The 18832-nt window shown below is 31.4% G+C and overlaps 5 protein-coding genes across 8 annotated transcripts; 3 read left to right on the top strand and 2 right to left on the bottom strand.

Annotated features, from left to right (window-relative positions):
* The first annotated feature begins 64 nt into the window (after window positions 1-64).
* On the top strand, window positions 65-1150 carry LOC111427602 (beta-1,4-galactosyltransferase 7). The gene is made up of 2 exons (XM_023062819.2): window positions 65-276; window positions 330-1150. Exons 1-2 carry the CDS (start codon window positions 168-170, stop codon window positions 1121-1123), a joined length of 903 nt encoding a protein of 300 aa, XP_022918587.1. The 5' UTR covers window positions 65-167; the 3' UTR covers window positions 1124-1150.
* A 1177-nt stretch (window positions 1151-2327) lies between these two features.
* On the top strand, window positions 2328-3900 carry LOC111427623 (RNA and export factor binding protein 1). Its single transcript, XM_023062849.2, has 3 exons — window positions 2328-2659; window positions 2808-3258; window positions 3329-3900. Exons 1-3 carry the CDS (start codon window positions 2462-2464, stop codon window positions 3430-3432), a joined length of 753 nt encoding a protein of 250 aa, XP_022918617.1. The 5' UTR covers window positions 2328-2461; the 3' UTR covers window positions 3433-3900.
* Window positions 3901-5938: 2038 nt separating this feature from the next.
* LOC111427622 (clathrin interactor lqfR) lies at window positions 5939-12356 on the bottom strand. The gene is made up of 5 exons (XM_023062847.2): window positions 12168-12356; window positions 11818-12019; window positions 11496-11766; window positions 10540-11331; window positions 5939-8689 (listed from the first exon to the last, which is right to left on the bottom strand). Exons 1-5 carry the CDS (start codon window positions 12215-12217, stop codon window positions 6069-6071), a joined length of 3936 nt encoding a protein of 1311 aa, XP_022918615.2. The 5' UTR covers window positions 12218-12356; the 3' UTR covers window positions 5939-6068.
* A 194-nt stretch (window positions 12357-12550) lies between these two features.
* Window positions 12551-15471, top strand: LOC111427394 (nicotinamide mononucleotide adenylyltransferase). Of its 4 annotated transcripts, XM_023062521.2 has the most exons (6): window positions 12551-12696; window positions 12755-13155; window positions 13210-13311; window positions 13364-13518; window positions 13920-14148; window positions 15160-15471. In XM_023062521.2, the coding sequence occupies exons 1-6, from the start codon at window positions 12621-12623 to the stop codon at window positions 15190-15192; spliced, it is 996 nt and encodes a 331-aa protein (XP_022918289.1). In that variant the 5' UTR covers window positions 12551-12620; the 3' UTR covers window positions 15193-15471. The 4 variants fall into 4 exon arrangements, with proteins under 4 accessions (XP_022918289.1, XP_022918288.1, XP_022918290.2 ...); XM_023062520.2 differs by having other exon boundaries at window positions 13920-15471; XM_023062522.2 differs by lacking the exons at window positions 13920-14148; window positions 15160-15471 and adding an exon at window positions 13650-13861.
* A 72-nt stretch (window positions 15472-15543) lies between these two features.
* On the bottom strand, window positions 15544-18828 carry LOC111427259 (LMBR1 domain-containing protein 2 homolog). Its single transcript, XM_023062296.2, has 11 exons — window positions 18655-18828; window positions 18426-18598; window positions 18197-18364; window positions 17932-18142; window positions 17708-17884; window positions 17460-17637; window positions 16880-17061; window positions 16593-16832; window positions 16339-16540; window positions 16178-16282; window positions 15544-16120 (listed from the first exon to the last, which is right to left on the bottom strand). Exons 1-11 carry the CDS (start codon window positions 18826-18828, stop codon window positions 15825-15827), a joined length of 2106 nt encoding a protein of 701 aa, XP_022918064.1. The 3' UTR covers window positions 15544-15824.
* Window positions 18829-18832: the final 4 nt, after the last annotated feature.

The following is an 18832-nucleotide window of genomic DNA, read 5'->3' as shown; positions in this document are numbered from 1 at the left end:
ACCTATCGATCGAGAATTTTGATTATTTTGAAAGATTTTGTTTCTTATTCCAACAAAAAATGTCACTAGATCAGATTTCATAACCTAAAAGATATTAAAAAAAGATGTTTTTTTTCTTTTAATTTTTTGGGGCGTTTTATGATGTTTTATCGCAATGTGTGGGTATTATGAGACGAAAAATGTTGTTAAGAACCCAAACGACGGGTTTACTCGTCGGTTTGGTGGTTTTTATGTTTTTAGTGACAGTTTTTTTAAGTTTTTTATTGTTAAACAAAGGTAGTTAATTAGATTAAAATATAAATAATATATGCAAATTCTATTTATTTTAGATTTAAAGTGCATAAACCCGACTTATAACCCATCATTAAAGCAAATTAGTGAATCCTGCGATATAAATTATGATCAAGAGCATACGTTAGCTGTATTAGTGCCATATAGGGATCGTTTTGAAGAACTCCTTGAATTTGCTCCGTACATTCACGATTTTTTAAATCGCCAAAGAATTAAACACGACATTTTTATTTTAAATCAAGTAGACAAATACCGATTTAATCGAGCCTCATTAATCAACGTTGGTTTTCTTTACACTAAATCCACCCATGATTATGTAGCAATGCATGATGTCGATTTACTCCCATTAAACGACCAATTATCCTATGCATATCCCTTGAATGGACCTTTTCACGTTTCTGCTCCATATTTACATCCTAAATATAATTATACAGACTTTGTTGGTGGAATTTTATTATTAACAAGAGAACATTTTGAGTTAGTTAATGGCATGTCAAATAAATATTGGGGTTGGGGATTGGAAGACGACGAGTTTTTTGTGAGACTAAAAGAAGTAAAATTAACAGTTTCAAGACCAAAAAACATAACGACCGATAGAACAAATAGTTTTCGACATATTCATGCAAAATCGAGGCGAAGAGACACAGTGAAATGTTTTAATCAAAGGGAAGTAACGAGGAGGAGAGATCGCGAAACTGGTGTGAATAATGTTAAATATACGATTGTAAGTGAGAAGAGTGTAAGTATTGAAGGGGCGCCGGTTAATGTTGTTAGTATTCAGTTGAGTTGTGATAAAAATGTTACTCCTTGGTGTGATTGTAGCAAAAAATGATTTTTTTTTAATAAAAACAAATATAGAGTTGAGTGTATTTATTTTAAAATATAGTTTTGCAATAATACATAAAATATTACAGTGAATTTTACTTAAAATGCAATAAAACGCAGTGTTATAACTCAATACGAATATACAACAATATTATTAGTTCTAGTTTTACACTAGCACTATCACTAGAACTAACACAGGACATAGAACTAGAATCATTCGGGTTTAGTTCTAGTTTTAATGGGGTCATACACGATTTTTTTTTTATTATATTTTCTGAAAGTTTATATAAAAATATAGTTACCGTTATTTTTTTTTTTAATATTTTCGAACAAAGTCATTGTTAAAAAAATTATTGAAAATTTATATACCCATTTGCGCTTTTAAAATTCCCGCGTTGATGACGTACGATTCTCACTTTTGCGTCCCCTGCTCCCCGCTCAAATGCGAGAAAGAGATGAACGTCATTTAGATTGTATTGAAAAGAGATAGAGTGTTTGTAGGTTATGTTTATTATGTTTTGTTCATGGATATAATGGAGACACTCTATTACATCCATGGTTTTATTTTGACACTGTCACACCGCAAGCGCTATCTAACGGACAATTTAACTTGTTTTAGGCAGTGCGGTTCCTACGTCACAGAAAAGCCGCGAAATTATTTCGTTTGAATATTTGCTATTTTTCACTTCAAATTACGCAAAATATAAAATTGATCAAAATATTTCTTTTACTTTGTGTTCATGCATATATCGTGTGACATAAAAATTTTCTCTAAATTTAATAAGTGTGTATGACCCCATTGTTATTTAGCTTTAGATTATGGTATATTTTTATTGAACGAGAAGTAAAACTACCACTAGACCTAGAAGCAGAAAGGTTCGGGTTTAGCCGTCTTGAAAGACGTGCGGCAATTATATATTGCGAGTTATTTGAAATTCCCGGTATAATTATTGTAAAGTGAATCGTTTTTTATTAGCGCCATCTACAAAGATGATTTAGAATTATTGAGTAAATAAAGTAGAAAACTATCATTTCCCTTTTCATTTTGAGTTTTAATTGATTTGCGAGATTTCGAAAACTCGAAAAACATTTTTGTGTTATAATATACAACAATTTAATCGAAATCTGGTGAAACGTACCAAAAAGGAAATTTGAACCAAATTTGAAAATCGAGTACGAATTAACGTTAGAAAGTTGTACGAACTGCGCATGTCCGGTGTGTAAATTTAGTGCTTCGGTAAGCGTCCGCCATAACGGTCTAAAAATTCTTATTGAATAAGCGTGTTTCGCGTTTTCGTAATCAGTTTTTTTTGAAGATATCCGGTCTCCGTTAAATATCGTAAAAATGGTCGATAAAATCGAAATGAGTCTTGATGATATAATAAAGTCTAGCAAGGGAAGACGCGGTGGAAAACGCGGCGCCAGAGGGGGCGGCCGTCCCGGAGGAGGTGGAGCACGCCGTGGTACATTTCGGGGCCAAAAATCGCCCGGAGGCGTACAAAGAGGTCGTAATCGTGGCGGAATTGCGCGGCCGTATACCAGGGTAAACATAAAAAATCAATCTTTCAGAAATTTAAACTAGATTTTTATAAAATAAATAATATACCACTCACGTCAAACTCAAGTTTTTCGATGAGCGAGAAGTGTACAAAATGGTAGCCAATTTTGTGTTCCTGTATTGTTCTCTTTAGGGAGACGTTAACAGTGCGTGGAAGCACGATTTGTTCGAAGGTTATGGGCCGAGAAAGGTCGCGGCGGCCGTCGCTCGCGCCGCTCTACAATCAAATCTCGGTCCCGCGAAGTTGCTCGTCTCCAATTTAGATTTTGGAGTCTCCGATACGGATATACAGGAGCTCTTTGCCGAATTCGGCCCGTTGAAAAACGCCTCTGTCCATTATGACCGCTCTGGCAGGTCTTTGGGCACCGCTGACGTTATTTTTGAACGCCGAAACGACGCTGTTAAGGCAATGAGACAATATAATGGGGTTCCGTTGGACGGTCGAGCAATGAACATCCAGATGACAACTTCAGAAATACCAGTCATGACAAGATCGCCTAGAATTCCATCAGCGGGTGCCAACAATGTGGAGAGGAAGCAATTTAGGAGTCCTAGAGGAGGTGGTCGTGGGCGTCCCATGAGGGGTTTGTACATCATAAGTCGATGAATTTTCCATTTTAATCAATAAAAAACCTTGTTGATGTCAAATTAAAGGTCGCGGTGGTGGTGGTAGGAATCCAAGAAACATTAAAAAAACTGCACCAACGGCAGAAGAATTAGACGCTGAATTGGACGCCTACAGCAAAGAAATGAAATAGCCATTATAGCCTTAAACTCAAACATGTCTCAAATTTATATAAAAAATCTTCTTTTTTACGTGTGAATTGTAAGAAAGGTGTGTTTTGTTTCAATTACTCTTTTTTATTGATTACTGCATCTTGAGTTGTTTCGTTTATTTTTAAAACTGTACTTTAATTGTAAATGCGCGTGTGATGACGCTAGAATGATTATTACAAAAATGTTTTGAAAAGGGGAAAACATCCCTTTTTGGACTGTTCATTTACATATTGACTAATTGTCAAATTATTATTAATTAATTCATTAAGGTTTAGTGTGTATTAACATAAGATTAGAGTTGAATAAGGGATGTGTTTTTAAAAAAATACATATTGATAAAATAAAAAAAGTTTTTTGAGAAATTTAGCATAAACTATAACTAATAATAAGATCAGAAAAAAAATCAAGAAAATAGATCCTAAAGAATAATAAAATAATTTTTTAACAAATTTGATGCTGTTTTTGTTCTATATTTTTACCTTATTTACCCCTTTCCATTTAAAATGGAGGTTATCACTCATCCTAATAAAACTTGCAAAAATAAGTTTTTTTTAATATAAATATTATATTACCATAAACTAATTTTCTGAGAAGAGTGTCCTAAATTTTCCATTTCATCATCTATTATCTATGCTTTTTAAGAATGAAGTAGATGGCAGCACCTACTTCAAGAACTTTGATTTCTCTTTATATGGTGCGCGATTGGTTGCCTATGCTAATTTAAATTATTAAATTTAAAGATTTGTAGTTAGAGATACTTTAAAATCATTTTAGCTTATAATTATTATATTATTAACTATTGGAGGAGAGGAGGGTTCCGTCCAACCGTAAAAGATGGCGCTGGTGTGTATTCAAATAGACAGTACGTCGCGTCTATTTTTCTTTTTGCGCAGGTAAAGTAATAATACAGAGCGTTCAACAATGATTGTAAGGCGTTTGAATTTAACGTCACTTTTTTTTATAACTAGTGATGTAATGAATTCCATTACCAACTACAAATTGACATCTGTCACTAATAGAATAAGTCAAGTTTTGAACAAAAATTGCTTTTTCAATGGAATTAGATAAAATTTTGTACTTAACACTTTATGAAACGGCTACTGGTTACGTAAATAACTATTATCTCACTATAAAAGATGACTTGTTTTGTATATAAATGAAACACAAAAATAACAAAAACACGTTTTTTTAAATTTTTATTTAAAAGTACGGAAGCTACGTTTTAAGTTTCTTTTGACAATGTTTCTCGAATTAAGACCTTATGTAGGAAATAGAAAATCTGGTTAAATTTTTTTTAGCTGTACACCAATAATTAAAATTAATGATTCTTTTATGTACAATTTACGGTAATTATTTTTTTGTTTTATTACTATTTCAATTATTATTTATTTATTATTACATCCTTACAACCCAGCACCTAAAAACAAATGAGCATTTTCCACTTTTATCATTATTAATTTAACGTATGCGTGTATAATAAATTCTCTAAAACATGAAAAAATATGATTGTAATAACAATAATCAATAATTCTTAAACTTTTTTTTGTATGTACGTGCGTAGTACGTGTTTAATAAAGAAAAAAAAAAGTTAAAGTACAAAAAAATAATTATTATACTCCTTAAATCATTAAACAATGTGTAAAAAAAATGCATTTTTTCTATCTTTAATTAAGAGTTAAAAAATATATATATTTGTAGTGGAATCGAAATAAAATATAATAGTGAACGATTATTTTATTGCATTTTTGTGTGCTCCTTATTTCGTTTTCTTCTTTTTTCACATCTTTGGACAACACCATTTATTTATTTAAATATTTTTATCAAAACATTAATCATTTAAACGCGGGAAAGAACTGACCCGTAGTTCCAGCAGTGTGCGGCACATTAACATTCATCCCAGTTGCTCCTCCCCCAAAATTTCCGGAATTATTAAAATTTAATGCCATCCCAAACGTCGGTTGCGTCGTAGGCATTGCATTTCCGGTTATTATAGGTCTTGGCTGATTAATTGGCGACGTTGGGTTACTTGCCAATTGATTCATACTCGGCGCAGAACCCTGTTTTTGTTGTTTAGGCACTAATAAATTATCCAAATCGATTGTTAATCCCGAATTAGACCACGTTGCGCCTACATTAAGCGGTTTTGTTGCTTGAGAAGATTGTTGTTGATGTTGTATTTGTAATGGATCTTTGGAAGACGGTATTAATGGCGCCGTTTGAACTGGATTTAGTGGTGGAACTATTAAAAGATAAACAAATTATAATTAGAATTATTTAAATAAAAGTAGAGATACTTTAAATCATTATTTGATATAAAGCACTAGTTTTTTTATGAGAAAATCTACAAAAATAAAGAATTTAAAGCAAGTGACGGGTGGTTCCAAAAATTTAAGCTAAGATATGTAATTACAATGTTTTCTCCCTAACGGGAGAAAAACAACGAGATCCGTGATATCGATGTTATACTGTACTAAATTAAAACACATATTTGTTGAAAAATAATCATTTTATTTCATTTTAAACATAAAAAAAATCTTAAAAGTATCTTAACCTCAAAAGTAATTTTAGAACATAATCTATATTATTTATAACCTTTCTTTAATTAAAGAAATTTATTTTATGAAATACTACTATTTTCCTTTAAGATCCAATTAATCATCATTAACAACTCCTCAGAAACCTCTCGACATTCAGAATTTGGTTCCCCACGCTGTACATTTGCCGATAATCTTTCAATTAACCACGAACGTATTTCAAATAGTTGTCCCAAAAATTCTTCCATTAAAATTGATTTTGGAATGGCGAAAATCGCCGCACCCAGTAACTTAACCACTTCCGTTCTCACTTTAGGTTCCTTATGATACTTTAACATCCAACAAACGTAAAAGATTTTATTTCCAAACGTATTCGCGATGATGCAATTATGAGAATTAAATGTAATTACTGCTAAACTATGTAGTAATTGGATCAAAAGGATGTAATCGCCATCTTGGGGTACAGATAAAGTAATCGGAGATGTTTTCGTCATTAACCCATTAATTAATGGGTCAAAAAAGTGTTTAGCTTGTTCGTTAAACAAATTTTTCTTTCCAATTTGGGGTTTTGAAGTTTTAAAACGTCGCGTTTTCGATTCTAATCGTTTTCGAATAATTTCTTGTGAAGATTCAATTAATTCGGTTGATTTTGAATTGGAATTTCCTTTTTTTGTTTTATTTGACGTTGAAAGATTTTGAACAGCACCGACAAAAATTTCCAAGATAAACACTCGATTTGATATAGAATAGTTTCCGGGTTCACTAAAAAATTCTTTTATTAAATAAGGCGCGTATATTTTAGGTGTTGTTGAAACGATTTTTATCGAAGCTTTAAAAATTAATTCTTGAAAATTTTCAACGTAAAATCTTGGAGATAGGTTTATTAAAACATCTAAAAGTTCTAATCCGATTTCAACGTCGACGTTTTTTAATTGATTTTCAATAATTTCTTCGGCATTTTCTATACAGGTTATGAAATATTCCGGGTCGTTGGTGGTTGAGATATGCCTTGCGAGGGAATATATAAATTTGGGGGGATCGTTTTGCGTTTTTTTGTCGTTTGATGTATCGTATGGGATCAAATCATCGTCGGAATCTAAATCAAAATCGTTTGAATCGATTATTTTTATGATGGAGGATTTTTTATTTAAAGTGTGTGCTGTTATCGAATTCGTTTCTTCAATTTTTGTTGTGTCTTTATCAACAACTTTATTTTTATTAACCTCTTTTAAGCCTTTTAATTCATCAATAACCTTTTTTATATCAATTTCTTGTACCGCAAGAGATCCAGAAACACTTTTAAGCTGGCTCAACTCATTTAACATTTCGTCATTATCTTTGGGATGGTGGAGAATAATTTTTTGATCATTTTCGTTATTTATATTCAATACAACATCCCCGGTTATAGTTCCAATGCTGCGAACACTTTCAATTGGGCTTTGTAAATGTGTTGGAATCCCCGAATTAATTTGACGTTTAAAATCGTTCAATTTTTCTTTATCTCCGCCGATTTCAACCCAAGTTTTGATTGATACAATTAATATTTTCGTTATAAATAAATGTTGTTCAACACTTGTTCGGTTAATCGACGATTTACTTCCCCAAATGCCCAGTAAATGAGTTATTAATTTGAGTAATTCGGAACTTTTTGAAATCAAACTAATCAAGTTATAAATAAATAGATTCGACTTTGGAGTGAAATTAGTTAATAAAGGAAGTTTTGTGCACAAAATATAATTACAGCTTGAATTTTTTAACATATCGATGGGTAAAAAGTTAGAAACATCAATGGGTAGTGATAAACTCGTTGTTAAAAAGTATTCAAGCGAAGATTTCGAGATTTTGCAACAAAACATTTGATCCAAAACGTGTTTAACTTCAACATCGTTTTTGGATAAATAATTTAAAGTGAGCAATAAATTTTTGCTGGAATCATGTCGATATTGGACAAAAATCTTGTCGAAAAGAACCGCAATTCTTTCAAAATCAATGTTTATATTATTAACCCTCGAAGAAACAGCAATTAAACAAATAAAAAACCTCACAACCAATTTTCCGAATGAATCAGCCCCAAAAAATTCATCGAAATTCCCATTTTTAAGCAAATTACAAATCCGCGTTGGTAAAGTAACAAAAATCTGCGCTAAATCTCTATATTTCAAAGTCAAATCTTCTTTAACAACATCCACTTCACCGCAATCAATCCAATACATTAAAAAAGTCTCAAAAAACAATTTCGATTTTATAATTTCCTTCAAATCGCTTTTATAAATGTTAAAATATTTCGCCCCATCAATTTCCTTCATCATCTTCGTTACAACACTCAAAAATGTTTGCTCAATAATAAACCGATCGTTGAATTCTTCGAAAATCCATCGAATCGGAACGAAACGTTCCATCGAAACTTCCACGAACCTTGGAATTAATAAAGTTACATAATTTTCGTATTCCGGACATTCACTCAGCGACTTTACATCGCCCAAAAATTGTTTTGTTAATCGGAATTGTTCTTCGAATTTATTAAGTTTTTTATTAAAATCTTCTTGGAGAAATATTGTAACTTTTTGATTAATTAAATCTTCGATTAAACTCTTAGTGATGATCGATAAACTCTTTACGGATTGTTCCTGTTGATTTCTTAAGTCTTCTTTGTATGTTTTCAACCATGGCACTTCACTCGCGGCGAAACGAATCGAGACGGATTCTGTAACCGGAAATCTCAAATGAGTTCCCGGTTTAGTTAATAATAAAACAAATTCTTTTTAACAGGTAAATGGGTTTTCATCCATATTGGTATATTTTATGCGATAGTTTGTAAAATAAACGATGTTTTTACTCCAATATATTTAATAAATTTAATGGACTACCGGTTTCGGCCTAGACATTCGTCAGGAGTCTATAAGGAATTACGATCAAAAATAGAAAGGAATTGGTAGAAGCAGTTTCTACTATCAACCTCCCTCATAACTTTGAAATGGTCTCATTTGATATCACTAACCTCTATACCAACATACCTATCCACGAAACCTTAACCATATTCACAATTACCTGAAAATACGCCTAAATACACCAATACCGAACACTTGTTTAAATTAATAAAACACTGCACCGAACTTAATTTTTGCCAATTCAATGGAGAAATTTTTAAATACAGGGTTAGGCAGGAAGATATGGATGATTTGAACGTGGCGCCACGCAAGGTGTGGAGAACCTTGGTGGATAAAGAGTGGGGGTATCAGTTCGTCAGGAGCCACCATTTAGTTATTAGTAAGAATGGAGACGTGGTCGAGTATCAACCTCAATGCTGTATGGTTTCAACAAGATGGAGGCGACATGCCATACATCGAGAGCAGGTATGGAATGTTTAAGGCAGACCTTCCCTGGACGCCTCGTTTCATTGCGTGGATTTGTGGAGTGGCCTCCTTGGTCACCAGACCTGTCACCTTATGACTTTTTTTATGGGGCTACCTCAAAGCACGAGTATACATAAACAAACCACGTACACTTCAAGCTCTAAGTGAAACAATAACACAAGAAATTCTTTAATTTTTGTAATGACAACATTCAAGCTACACATTGAAAAGATAAAATTTGAGTTTCGTTGAAAAATGAGTGTGTAACTGTTATTTCAAATCATCCACACCTCCCTGCTTAACCCTGTACAATGATCGACTCCCAAGGGGTTCACCAACTAGAAACGTCATTGTTTGAACCTACAAGAGACTAGAACCATTTTACTGTGGAAAAGATATGTTGATGACATCTTGATTTTCTGGGATAACTCTTCGCCCAACAGCATCACTGATCTCCTACAGCATATCAATACTTTCCACAGCAAAATTAACTTCACTAGAGAAATTGAAAAGAATGCATCCATTAATTTCTTGGATGTTACTCTGCAAAAGGTTAACCTACTCAATTAGATGTAGTAATACCTGCAGACTCCTTGCACCACCATATACACAAACATGCTGCTTTCAACTCATAGAATCCATTAGAAGAACAGACGTACTTTTTCGACGTGGCTATTTGAATTGTACAGCAGACACATTAAACTAATGCTATCTGTTTCTAACACACATTACTCTCTGGCGGTTTGTGAATTTTAATTTACTATGTATGGCATTTGTAAGAGCGGAAAACGATGATTTACTGGCACCTTTCGTGGTTTCTACTATACATCTCTATTTTTGGGTTTTTTTCTAAGTTTTGGTGATGCAATAGTTGAAACTTTTATTTTACGTCAATTTCAATATATGTGTTTCCTAATCTCAACTTTATAGGACGAGATAAAGTAACATTTCATTTTTAGTTTTGTCTTTATTTTAATTGTACTTTCCTCTAGACTCCTGATGCTGGTCTAGGCCAAAACCGGTAGAGTCAAATTTATGAAATATATTGGAGTAAAAAACTTGTTAAAACTAAACTACCAACTTTAAAAAAAATTGTTTTACAATCTATCACAAATTCTTTTTAATTAATTTGGCTTATTTTATTTAAATCATAACACACTTTTATCTCATATTGGGATAATCTGATTAAATAAAATCTTACCTTTAAAGTTATCCATGAGGTTATCGCCTCCCAAATTATTTCCATTCATATTTGGAAATCCCCCAGAAATTTGCGAAGGTGGTTGCATACTTAATCCACCAAATCCAAGATCGCCCAACAAATCACTATTTGTCATACCAGAATTTATAGCTGAAGGAATAACTATGTTACTACTATTAGGAGCAGTACTAAATAAATCAATATCCGATGAATTTCCAACTCCACCCAATAAATTATCACTTTGAGTAATCAAATCATTGCTTATTCCAGCATTAATTCCCCCACCCGGTCCAAAAGCGGAACTAAAATCCGCGAAATCATCCTCATTTTTTGTAACTGAGTCGCTTTCCCCAGCTCTCGGATCAAAATCATCTTTCAATAAATCCCCTAAACCGTCACCACTACCACTTTGAGGTTGTGGAGACTGCACACTCAGATTGGAAGTTGAATTATTAAAATTGGCGTTTGTATTTGTGGCGGCGTAATTTGCAGCTGCCCCCAAATCGACTTGTTTAATTTGTTTTGGGGTTTTAATTGGTGATTTAGCAATGTTTGGGTTTAAGGTGACATTAACTTTTTTATCTTGGTGCCGAGGACTGTTGGAATCGAAACCGGCATCGCGATAACCACCGCGATTGTTATGATTCGATTCAAGGTCGCTATTATTTTCATCGTTTTCGTAATCTTCGTCGTAGGAACGATCGCGATATTGCCTTCCTGTAGTTGTAGTAGACGTTGAGTTGTTCTCATAATCTCGTTCACGTTCGCCAAACATATCCCAACGTTCTGAACCTTAAAAAAAATAATCAAACATTTTACATTTGTTAAATTCTCGCTTATCTTATCATATTTAAATTCCACGTTTATGACCCTACCATTTAACAAGCCAATTTATCAAGTAATTACTGAATACCTGGTGATATAAATCATATTATTTTTAACATAAGATTACTTACTAAATCCAGACGTCATCATATCGGAGCTCATTCCAATGTATTTATCCTTGTTTTTCTTAGCTTTCTTCCTTTCTTCTCTAAGCTTATCATCATCTTGTATAAAATCAATCAATTCGCGTACTTTGTGCCTAATATTAATTCCTTGGTCCTTGCCTAATTCATCTATGCAAGTGTAATTTTCTAAAGTTCTTAAATCGTAGATATGTTCTCTTGCTGATGTTACAACACGTTCCGAGCCATTTTTTATTAAGTAATTTAACACTAATAAAGACTAAATAACAAAATTAATTCAATAAATAGAACAAAAAACCTTAATAATTACCTTATAAGTTCTTCTCCAATGTTGTTTATTATCTTGTAACATTCGTTTCCATAACATAGACATAACTTCCGGAAAATGTTCATAAGTGAATGTGGAGTGTGCGAGTTCTTGCATAATTTGCCCAGTTGGGCCCCATGCTTCATCATTAGTGGCTTCTCGAACTTTAGCTTCAACATCAGTGTAATTCATAACAACATTTGTGCTGTAAATACAGTATTTTTAACATACTAATTTCTTGTAGAAGCGATTAAGATTTAGTTATGTTGGCGAGAATGAATAGATTTGATGGAAATTAAGCCATATAAAGATTACATCTGTTTCAAGAAGTGAAAGGATATTTCTCAACTTACACTTTATCCGCTAATTCACGGACTCTCCAAAAACTAAATACGTTCTCCATGGCGTTGATGGTGATTTGGAACCGATATCGAGCGAGTTTTGCTTGAAGCTGAAGGTTTTGAGATATTATTTATAAAATAACACTAAAACGATGACATGGCTTGCGGCCATATTTCTTACATCACCAACACACTGTCAGTGTTGACAACATAAATTTTTAAATCACATTAATCGACTTTAAAAGTAAAATTTAATTTATTTATACATCTTTTTAATTACATGTAATAAAATTTTATTCAAGCTTTCTTTATTTCATAATTATTATACTTTCACAAATTTGATTTCAAGAATGAATTTTTTTTAATTTAAATGAAAACAAATTAAACGTCAAATTTGACAGTTCTCAATAGTAAGGTTATCAATGTAGTATTCAAAGTTCGATTTCGTAAAGTTCCATCAAAAGAATGGCCCCAAACAAGGTAGTTTTAATAGCTTGTGGTTCTTTTAACCCTCCTACACATATGCACTTAAGGCTTTTTGGTAAATATTCCTGAAAAAAATGCGACTCAGTTTCATATTGTAACATTGTTTTTTTTAGAAATTGCTCGCGATTACCTCCAGAAAATGGGCATATGCGAAGTTTTATTCGGTATAATCTCTCCTGTACACGACGCATATGGCAAAAAGGACCTCGCTCAAGCATCACACAGATTGGCGATGGCTAAGTTAGCTTCAGAAAGCAGCGATTGGATTCGAGTTTCCGATTGGGAATGCAAACAAATGGGGCACAGCAGGACATATCTAGTCTTAAAACATCACCAAGATCTGATCAATAATATGATTAATAATAAGTTAAATGATAATGTTAATGAAGAAGAAGTTGGTTTCATTCCAAATTTTGTATTAAATAATTTGCATGGAAACATACAGGTTAAGTTAATATGTGGGGGCGATTTATTGGAATCTTTTGGAATCCCCGGATTGTGGAGTGATGCAGATGTAAGAAATAAAAATAAATTTTTTTGATTTTATTGGATCTAAATGTGCTTTCAGATTGAAGATATTGTTAAAACTCATGGTTTAGTTGTTATAAGTAGGGAGAATTCAAATCCACATAAATTTATTTATAATTCCGATATTTTAACAAGATATATGGTAAGATTGTTGTTTAACTTTCAGGTTATATGTTGATATAATTAATTTTTAGAGAAACATACATATTGTTACCGAGTGGATAACGAATGATATTAGTTCAACAAAAATACGAAGGGCTTTAGGAAGAAATGATTCTGTTAAATACTTAGTTCCAGATAAAGTTATTGAGTACATCACAAAAAATGAGCTTTATAATTCTGAAAAAAGGTAAGTAAATATATATTTAAAGGTTTTATAATTGTGATGGGTTTGTAAAATAAAAATGGGTTGATTTCAATTAAATTTTAAAAAAGGCATGATATAGGTTTATTGGTCTATTTATATATTAAATATTTTAGGCCAAAAAAACATAAACTAATTACTCGAGAAGAATTCAGAAAATGCATTTTATGTGTAGAGAAGAAATCAATTCAAAAAATTAAAAAGAAAAAAAAATTTAAGATAATGCAAACGAAACGTTATTGTATTGCATGTCCTAACAAACCCCATTTTTGCAAAAAATGTTTTAAAGAGAAACATAAAAATAAACAATAAATAAGTTCTAATGTAATTAATTTTTTAACGCTGCTATTTTTGTGGATAAAACACTAAATCCTTTCAAAAAACAGTAAGTATCTTTTACCATCAATCGCACAAGATGGAAATTTTCTTATCCCATCACCAATGGACATCTCAACGGAATCACCGAGTCCAATAAATCTCAACTGCATCAACTTGTGCAACAGCAATTTATTCAGTAATAGGCAAGAGGTGTTGAAAAAACCAGGTTTGGCAGTCAAAATAATCACGGACAACACTGGCGAACATGTGGTAGTCCATGATAACGGCAACGAGGAGGTACGTGAAACGTCAAAAATTGAAAAAAAGGGTTCATTGATAAAAGCGTCGAAAAGTTGTGTTAGTTTTGAAAAGTTGGAGGCGAAATGGTCGTTACAGGGTAGCAAATCCAACGATGATCTCAAAGGATATAAAAGTTGTGACGAAAATTTGATTAAATTTATTTTTACTAAACATGGTATTCAAGTTATAAGCGATATAGAAACGATTGTTTAAAGCGTTCGTTTTTTATACTTTTAGATATTAGTTTAAAAAAAGCTTTCTTTTGTTGATAACTGTGATTTGTTGTGATTATTTGGAATGCATGTGCCAAATTTGTTGGAAAGATTGTTACTTTAGCATGAAATCCTTTAAAAAAATTAATTAAATTTACTGGAAATTTCATATAACTCGCAATATATTAATGCAATAACCATAGTTACCAAACTACTGTGCACCTGCACTGTCCCACGTAAAATGCAACATAACTTAATAGTGCAGGCATTGGGTAGTTTTGTAAAGGAAAAGTTTTGCTTGGAAAAGGTGACGTCCTTATGATAACCTTGAGTTTTCTAGATCTAGATCTAGTGTTAGTTCTACTTTTCGTTCAATAAAAATATACCACAATCTAACACTGAATAATAATTAAAACTAGAATTAATACTTGACCTAGAAACATTCGGTTTTAGCCATCTTGAGAGACGCACGGCAAAACGGAATGTTTCTAGTTCTAGTATTATTTGTTATTCAACACTAGATTAGTGTATATTTTTATTGAGCTGTAACGGACACTGCGTTCTCCGTATTGATCCGTTATATAAAGGTTTTACTGTTATGTCAAATTATATTGACATGATGCATTTTATGTGGAACAAAGTAAGTAGGTACGCTCTGGTTTGTATGGAAATATATTTTAGTATATTGCATCTTAAGTGAAATTCACGGAATATCTCAAGTATTACTTTAGATTTAGTAATAAACTATTATCTACAATGCATGCCAACTCCATTCTTGTACTTATTTCTGTTGCAGGTGTACCTAGATCGTACTGCATGCCTCCTCTAGACTTTGCGGTAAATATTAATTAAAAAAAAAGCCTAAAATACTACATTGGTCCAAAATAAATTCGAATATAATTTTCAGTTTATTTTGGACTTTTTTTTCTTTAAGCTCCGTGTAATTAGTAGATGTCTATTGTGTCTTCACTGTTTTTTAGACGTTTTAAATGTAAATAGGAATAAATCGTAACTCTTTAAAACAATATTGTAATTAAAACATAAAAACAAAAATGTTCTTTCATGTGCTTAAACATTTATTAAAGATTTTATGGAAATATTTTTTAAATGATCTTTGTGATAATTTTTTTTTATATTTTTAGGTCATTGTTTAAAGGTAGGCGGAAAATAAATTAAAAAAAAACTTTGAGTTGTTTAATTTTATATAAATTAGGGGAATGCTTTTCTTATGACTTCATACAAATTGTTTGTATTCTTTCCTATATTATTTCAAATCTTATAAGTTATTATTATCCCTATTTAAATATATTAACATTAGACATTTTTTTAAACACATTTAATACAACTAATTGTTTTTATTTCTAAGTTAACAACAAATAAAATTAATATACCTGATCAATAACATATCACAATAAAAATAAATTAAACTTAAAAAAAAGCAATTATTTTTACAAGGCATTTTTAAACGTCATCGAAAATGCCTCTAGGAGGTGCACCTACTCTATCTCTATTATTAAGTTGATAAGTATCAATGAAGTTCGGTTCTAATTCCGTTGAACTATCATATCTTTCATTTATAATACTCCTGGTGCTTATACCAAACCGTGAATCAATATCTTGCGATAAATCCGGTGGAAATCTTGTATCTACATCATCAACCTCCATTTGAAAGCGAGTTCCATCATAGGAATCCACGTTATCATGATTTCTTAGTAAATTAGTGTGTGTTGATTCACTCAAATCTTCTCTAATACGAACTATTAAACAATAAAATTTAATAACAATTTAATTATACAAAGTATTTTATAATTAACTTGTATCTGTACTGCTCCTATTTCTGAATCGATTTCCTGGAAAACGTTCTTGTAATTCCCTACGACGACTCATTGATTCTTCAATACGTTGTCGCTTACGTTTTTCTAAATCAAAAAAAATTAATAATCAAATTTAATAAAATAGGTAATCTTATGAATACCTCTTTTAAGTAATTCTCTTCCATCATTAATTAAATCAATAGTCATTTCATCATCCCCTAAAAATTGGTGAAATCCCAACATGGATAAAATTCTCGATCCAATACTAAAATAAGTCGCTAGGCAAAATCCTAAAATCGCCATAGGAAAATACACGTTAAAACCATCGGATATTATAGCAATAACGTCCATGTGACCCATAATCTAACCAAAAAACATTTTTTAACAAATTTTTGTTTTATGAATTTATTATTACCTGTGTATAGTGAGTCTCTAAAACTTGTTTTTTAATAATATGACTATCCATATGAATTAAGCCCAAAAAGTTTAAACATAAAGGTGGAGTTAATCTGCTTAACATCATCCCAGAAAAAATTAAACTATATTCGTTAGTTTGGTGGTGCGGAGCTAAATAATAAAGATTTAAAAGTTTTATCTTTAAAACTGTCGAATAAGCGCAGTAACAAAGATATAAAATAACCGTTGTTGATAAAACCTAAAATGATAACATTAATTTTTAAAATTGAAGTAAATTAATAGTACCTCAATTAAAAAATAATCATATTTTCTTTTAGCGACATCGACCATAATCGCAAAAATAGACAACGGTGGTTGTTTGCTAAAAAAAGTCACTTCCGACCAAACAACAGCAACAGATAAAATTCCAGCAAGAACTGCAAGAATCTTTTTGTAGTATGTGTAAAAGAAACATTTCCAATACCACTCTAAAAATAAGGATTTTTATAATAGTATATTAAAAAACTCGTAAGACGCACAAATTCAAGTTTAAAAACGAGTTTTTTAGGGAATGAGTGCTAAGTCTTATGAAACGTGTTTTTTATGCTATTTTTTGTAATTCGCGTTTTTATCCTTTTTTTTAACAAAAATAAAATAAATTTTGACAATGTAGGGAAATAGGTATGCAGCAGTTGGTAACACCGTAACACTTGAAAATAGAAATTTGACAATTTCTAATTGTCAATTCAAACCTCACATCATAACTTGAACTGGTTCCATAAAATATTACTAAAATCTCATTAGAGCACCCGTTAGAGTACTGTAATAGCTGTCATTACCGTCGCGAATTACAAAAATTATTTTTATCTATTTCCCAATTATTTACCAATCACAGAATTATAAAAAATTCGGATAAAACGATTACGTTTCCTATCAAAAGTATGCTTGAACGATTTATCCCGCGAATTTAAATTTTTCATTGTATCCTCTAACTCGAAAATTTTTTCCACCAACAAATTCCATTGAGTTTCCGTTCTTTGTAACACTTGCAAAGATTTAATAACCTAAAATAATTTTGAGGTTATAATCAAACCTGTCAAATTTGACGTTTTAAAATATTAATAATTTTTTAACCTGTTTATGGATTCTAATGAATCCCTTTTCGCTAGGACAATCGGTAGGTGTATCATCTGGTAATAAGCGCCGATTCATTCTTTCTTTTAATTCAACAGGAATTTTTTGCAAAATAGTTTCCAAATATGGATGTAAAGAATGTCCGGGTTTCACCGCAACGGACATTGCTTGTAAAGACTGCAAATATAAGTAAGTAATTCAGTATTTATTGCTTAATTTATTACCTCAAGAACATCATCGACACTTTCTTCAGCTTCCGCTTTATCTGAACTTAATTTAGCCGCTTTAAAATATGCATGATTTAAAACGTAGGAATAATTCGAATTATTCCATAAACTACGTGGTACTTGAACTAAGGCGTAGCCTAACAATAAGACTAAAAGGAACAATCCCCATGTATTACTAGCAGAAGAAGCTATAGCCTTTAATTTATAACTAATCAAAAAGTAATTATTAATCATTAATTAAATATTGGTTTAAAAATACTACCGATCTAACTGTATTCCAGGTTTAAATGCTAAATACACCAACAACACACCACAAATTAATAAATAGGATCCATAGTAAATGGCGTTATCGATAAAAGCTGATTTTAGTTTTCCTTTTATTGTAAAATTTCCAGCTTTTATATAAGATTGCATCATAGGCATCACAACCCTAAAAAAATAAAGAATTTATTTCTCAAACTAAGATAAAAATTAATTAATCTCTTATTTACCAAGTTAAACATTGAACAGACCAATACACAGTTCTCCACAAATTTGGGAAAACCTGCTCAGGCACATTGCTCCAAGGCTCTAAACAATTCACACTATCATTTTTACTAGTATTATTAACATTTAATTCATCTAAATTATGACTATTTTCTTCTTGACATTGCCTATAAACTGTCTACAACACAAACAATAAAATTAAAACTTTTCTTAACCTTATTTTTAAAGACTTACAGATATTACATCAAGTGGTAAAGCAAAAATAATTGAAAAGCTAAAATACCAGGCCAATAAAACAGTTAGCGTAACAATTACATGATGTCTAAACCAATTTCCATATCTGTAAAGAACTCCAGAGGCAATTACAAAGGAGATTAAAAGTTTTGAAATTAAAGGTCCGTAATGCATTTTG

This window comes from Onthophagus taurus, chromosome 2 (assembly GCF_036711975.1).
Source record: "Onthophagus taurus isolate NC chromosome 2, IU_Otau_3.0, whole genome shotgun sequence".
Classification (NCBI taxonomy): Eukaryota; Metazoa; Arthropoda; class Insecta; order Coleoptera; family Scarabaeidae; genus Onthophagus; species Onthophagus taurus.
The sequence above is the reverse complement of the archived record's forward strand: the minus strand, read 5'-3'. Positions and strand labels throughout refer to the sequence as shown.

What these genes read in the sequence shown, in the direction of transcription:
- LOC111427602 (XM_023062819.2), top strand. Translation starts at nt 168, where the DNA reads ATGAGACGAAAAATGTTGTTAAGAACCCAAACGACGGGTTTACTCGTC. An exon ending in TTTTTTATTGTTAAACAAAG is followed by an intron (nt 277 to 329) that starts GTAGTTAATTAG and finishes TATTTATTTTAG; the next exon opens with ATTTAAAGTGCATAAACCCG.
- LOC111427623 (XM_023062849.2), top strand. Translation starts at nt 2,462, where the DNA reads ATGGTCGATAAAATCGAAATGAGTCTTGATGATATAATAAAGTCTAGC. An exon ending in TTGCGCGGCCGTATACCAGG is followed by an intron (nt 2,660 to 2,807) that starts GTAAACATAAAA and finishes TGTTCTCTTTAG; the next exon opens with GGAGACGTTAACAGTGCGTG. An exon ending in TCGTGGGCGTCCCATGAGGG is followed by an intron (nt 3,259 to 3,328) that starts GTTTGTACATCA and finishes GTCAAATTAAAG; the next exon opens with GTCGCGGTGGTGGTGGTAGG.
- LOC111427622 (XM_023062847.2), bottom strand. Translation starts at nt 12,217, where the DNA reads ATGGAGAACGTATTTAGTTTTTGGAGAGTCCGTGAATTAGCGGATAAA. An exon ending in CGTGAATTAGCGGATAAAGT is followed by an intron (nt 12,020 to 12,167) that starts GTAAGTTGAGAA and finishes CTGTATTTACAG; the next exon opens with CACAAATGTTGTTATGAATT. An exon ending in TATGATGACGTCTGGATTTA is followed by an intron (nt 11,332 to 11,495) that starts GTAAGTAATCTT and finishes ATTTTTTTTAAG; the next exon opens with GTTCAGAACGTTGGGATATG.
- LOC111427394 (XM_023062520.2), top strand. Translation starts at nt 12,621, where the DNA reads ATGGCCCCAAACAAGGTAGTTTTAATAGCTTGTGGTTCTTTTAACCCT. An exon ending in TATGCACTTAAGGCTTTTTG is followed by an intron (nt 12,697 to 12,754) that starts GTAAATATTCCT and finishes TGTTTTTTTTAG; the next exon opens with AAATTGCTCGCGATTACCTC. An exon ending in GATTGTGGAGTGATGCAGAT is followed by an intron (nt 13,156 to 13,209) that starts GTAAGAAATAAA and finishes ATGTGCTTTCAG; the next exon opens with ATTGAAGATATTGTTAAAAC.
- LOC111427259 (XM_023062296.2), bottom strand. Translation starts at nt 18,828, where the DNA reads ATGCATTACGGACCTTTAATTTCAAAACTTTTAATCTCCTTTGTAATT. An exon ending in TCTGTTCAATGTTTAACTTG is followed by an intron (nt 18,365 to 18,425) that starts GTAAATAAGAGA and finishes TTATTTTTTTAG; the next exon opens with GGTTGTGATGCCTATGATGC. An exon ending in GTGTCGATGATGTTCTTGAG is followed by an intron (nt 17,885 to 17,931) that starts GTAATAAATTAA and finishes TTATATTTGCAG; the next exon opens with TCTTTACAAGCAATGTCCGT.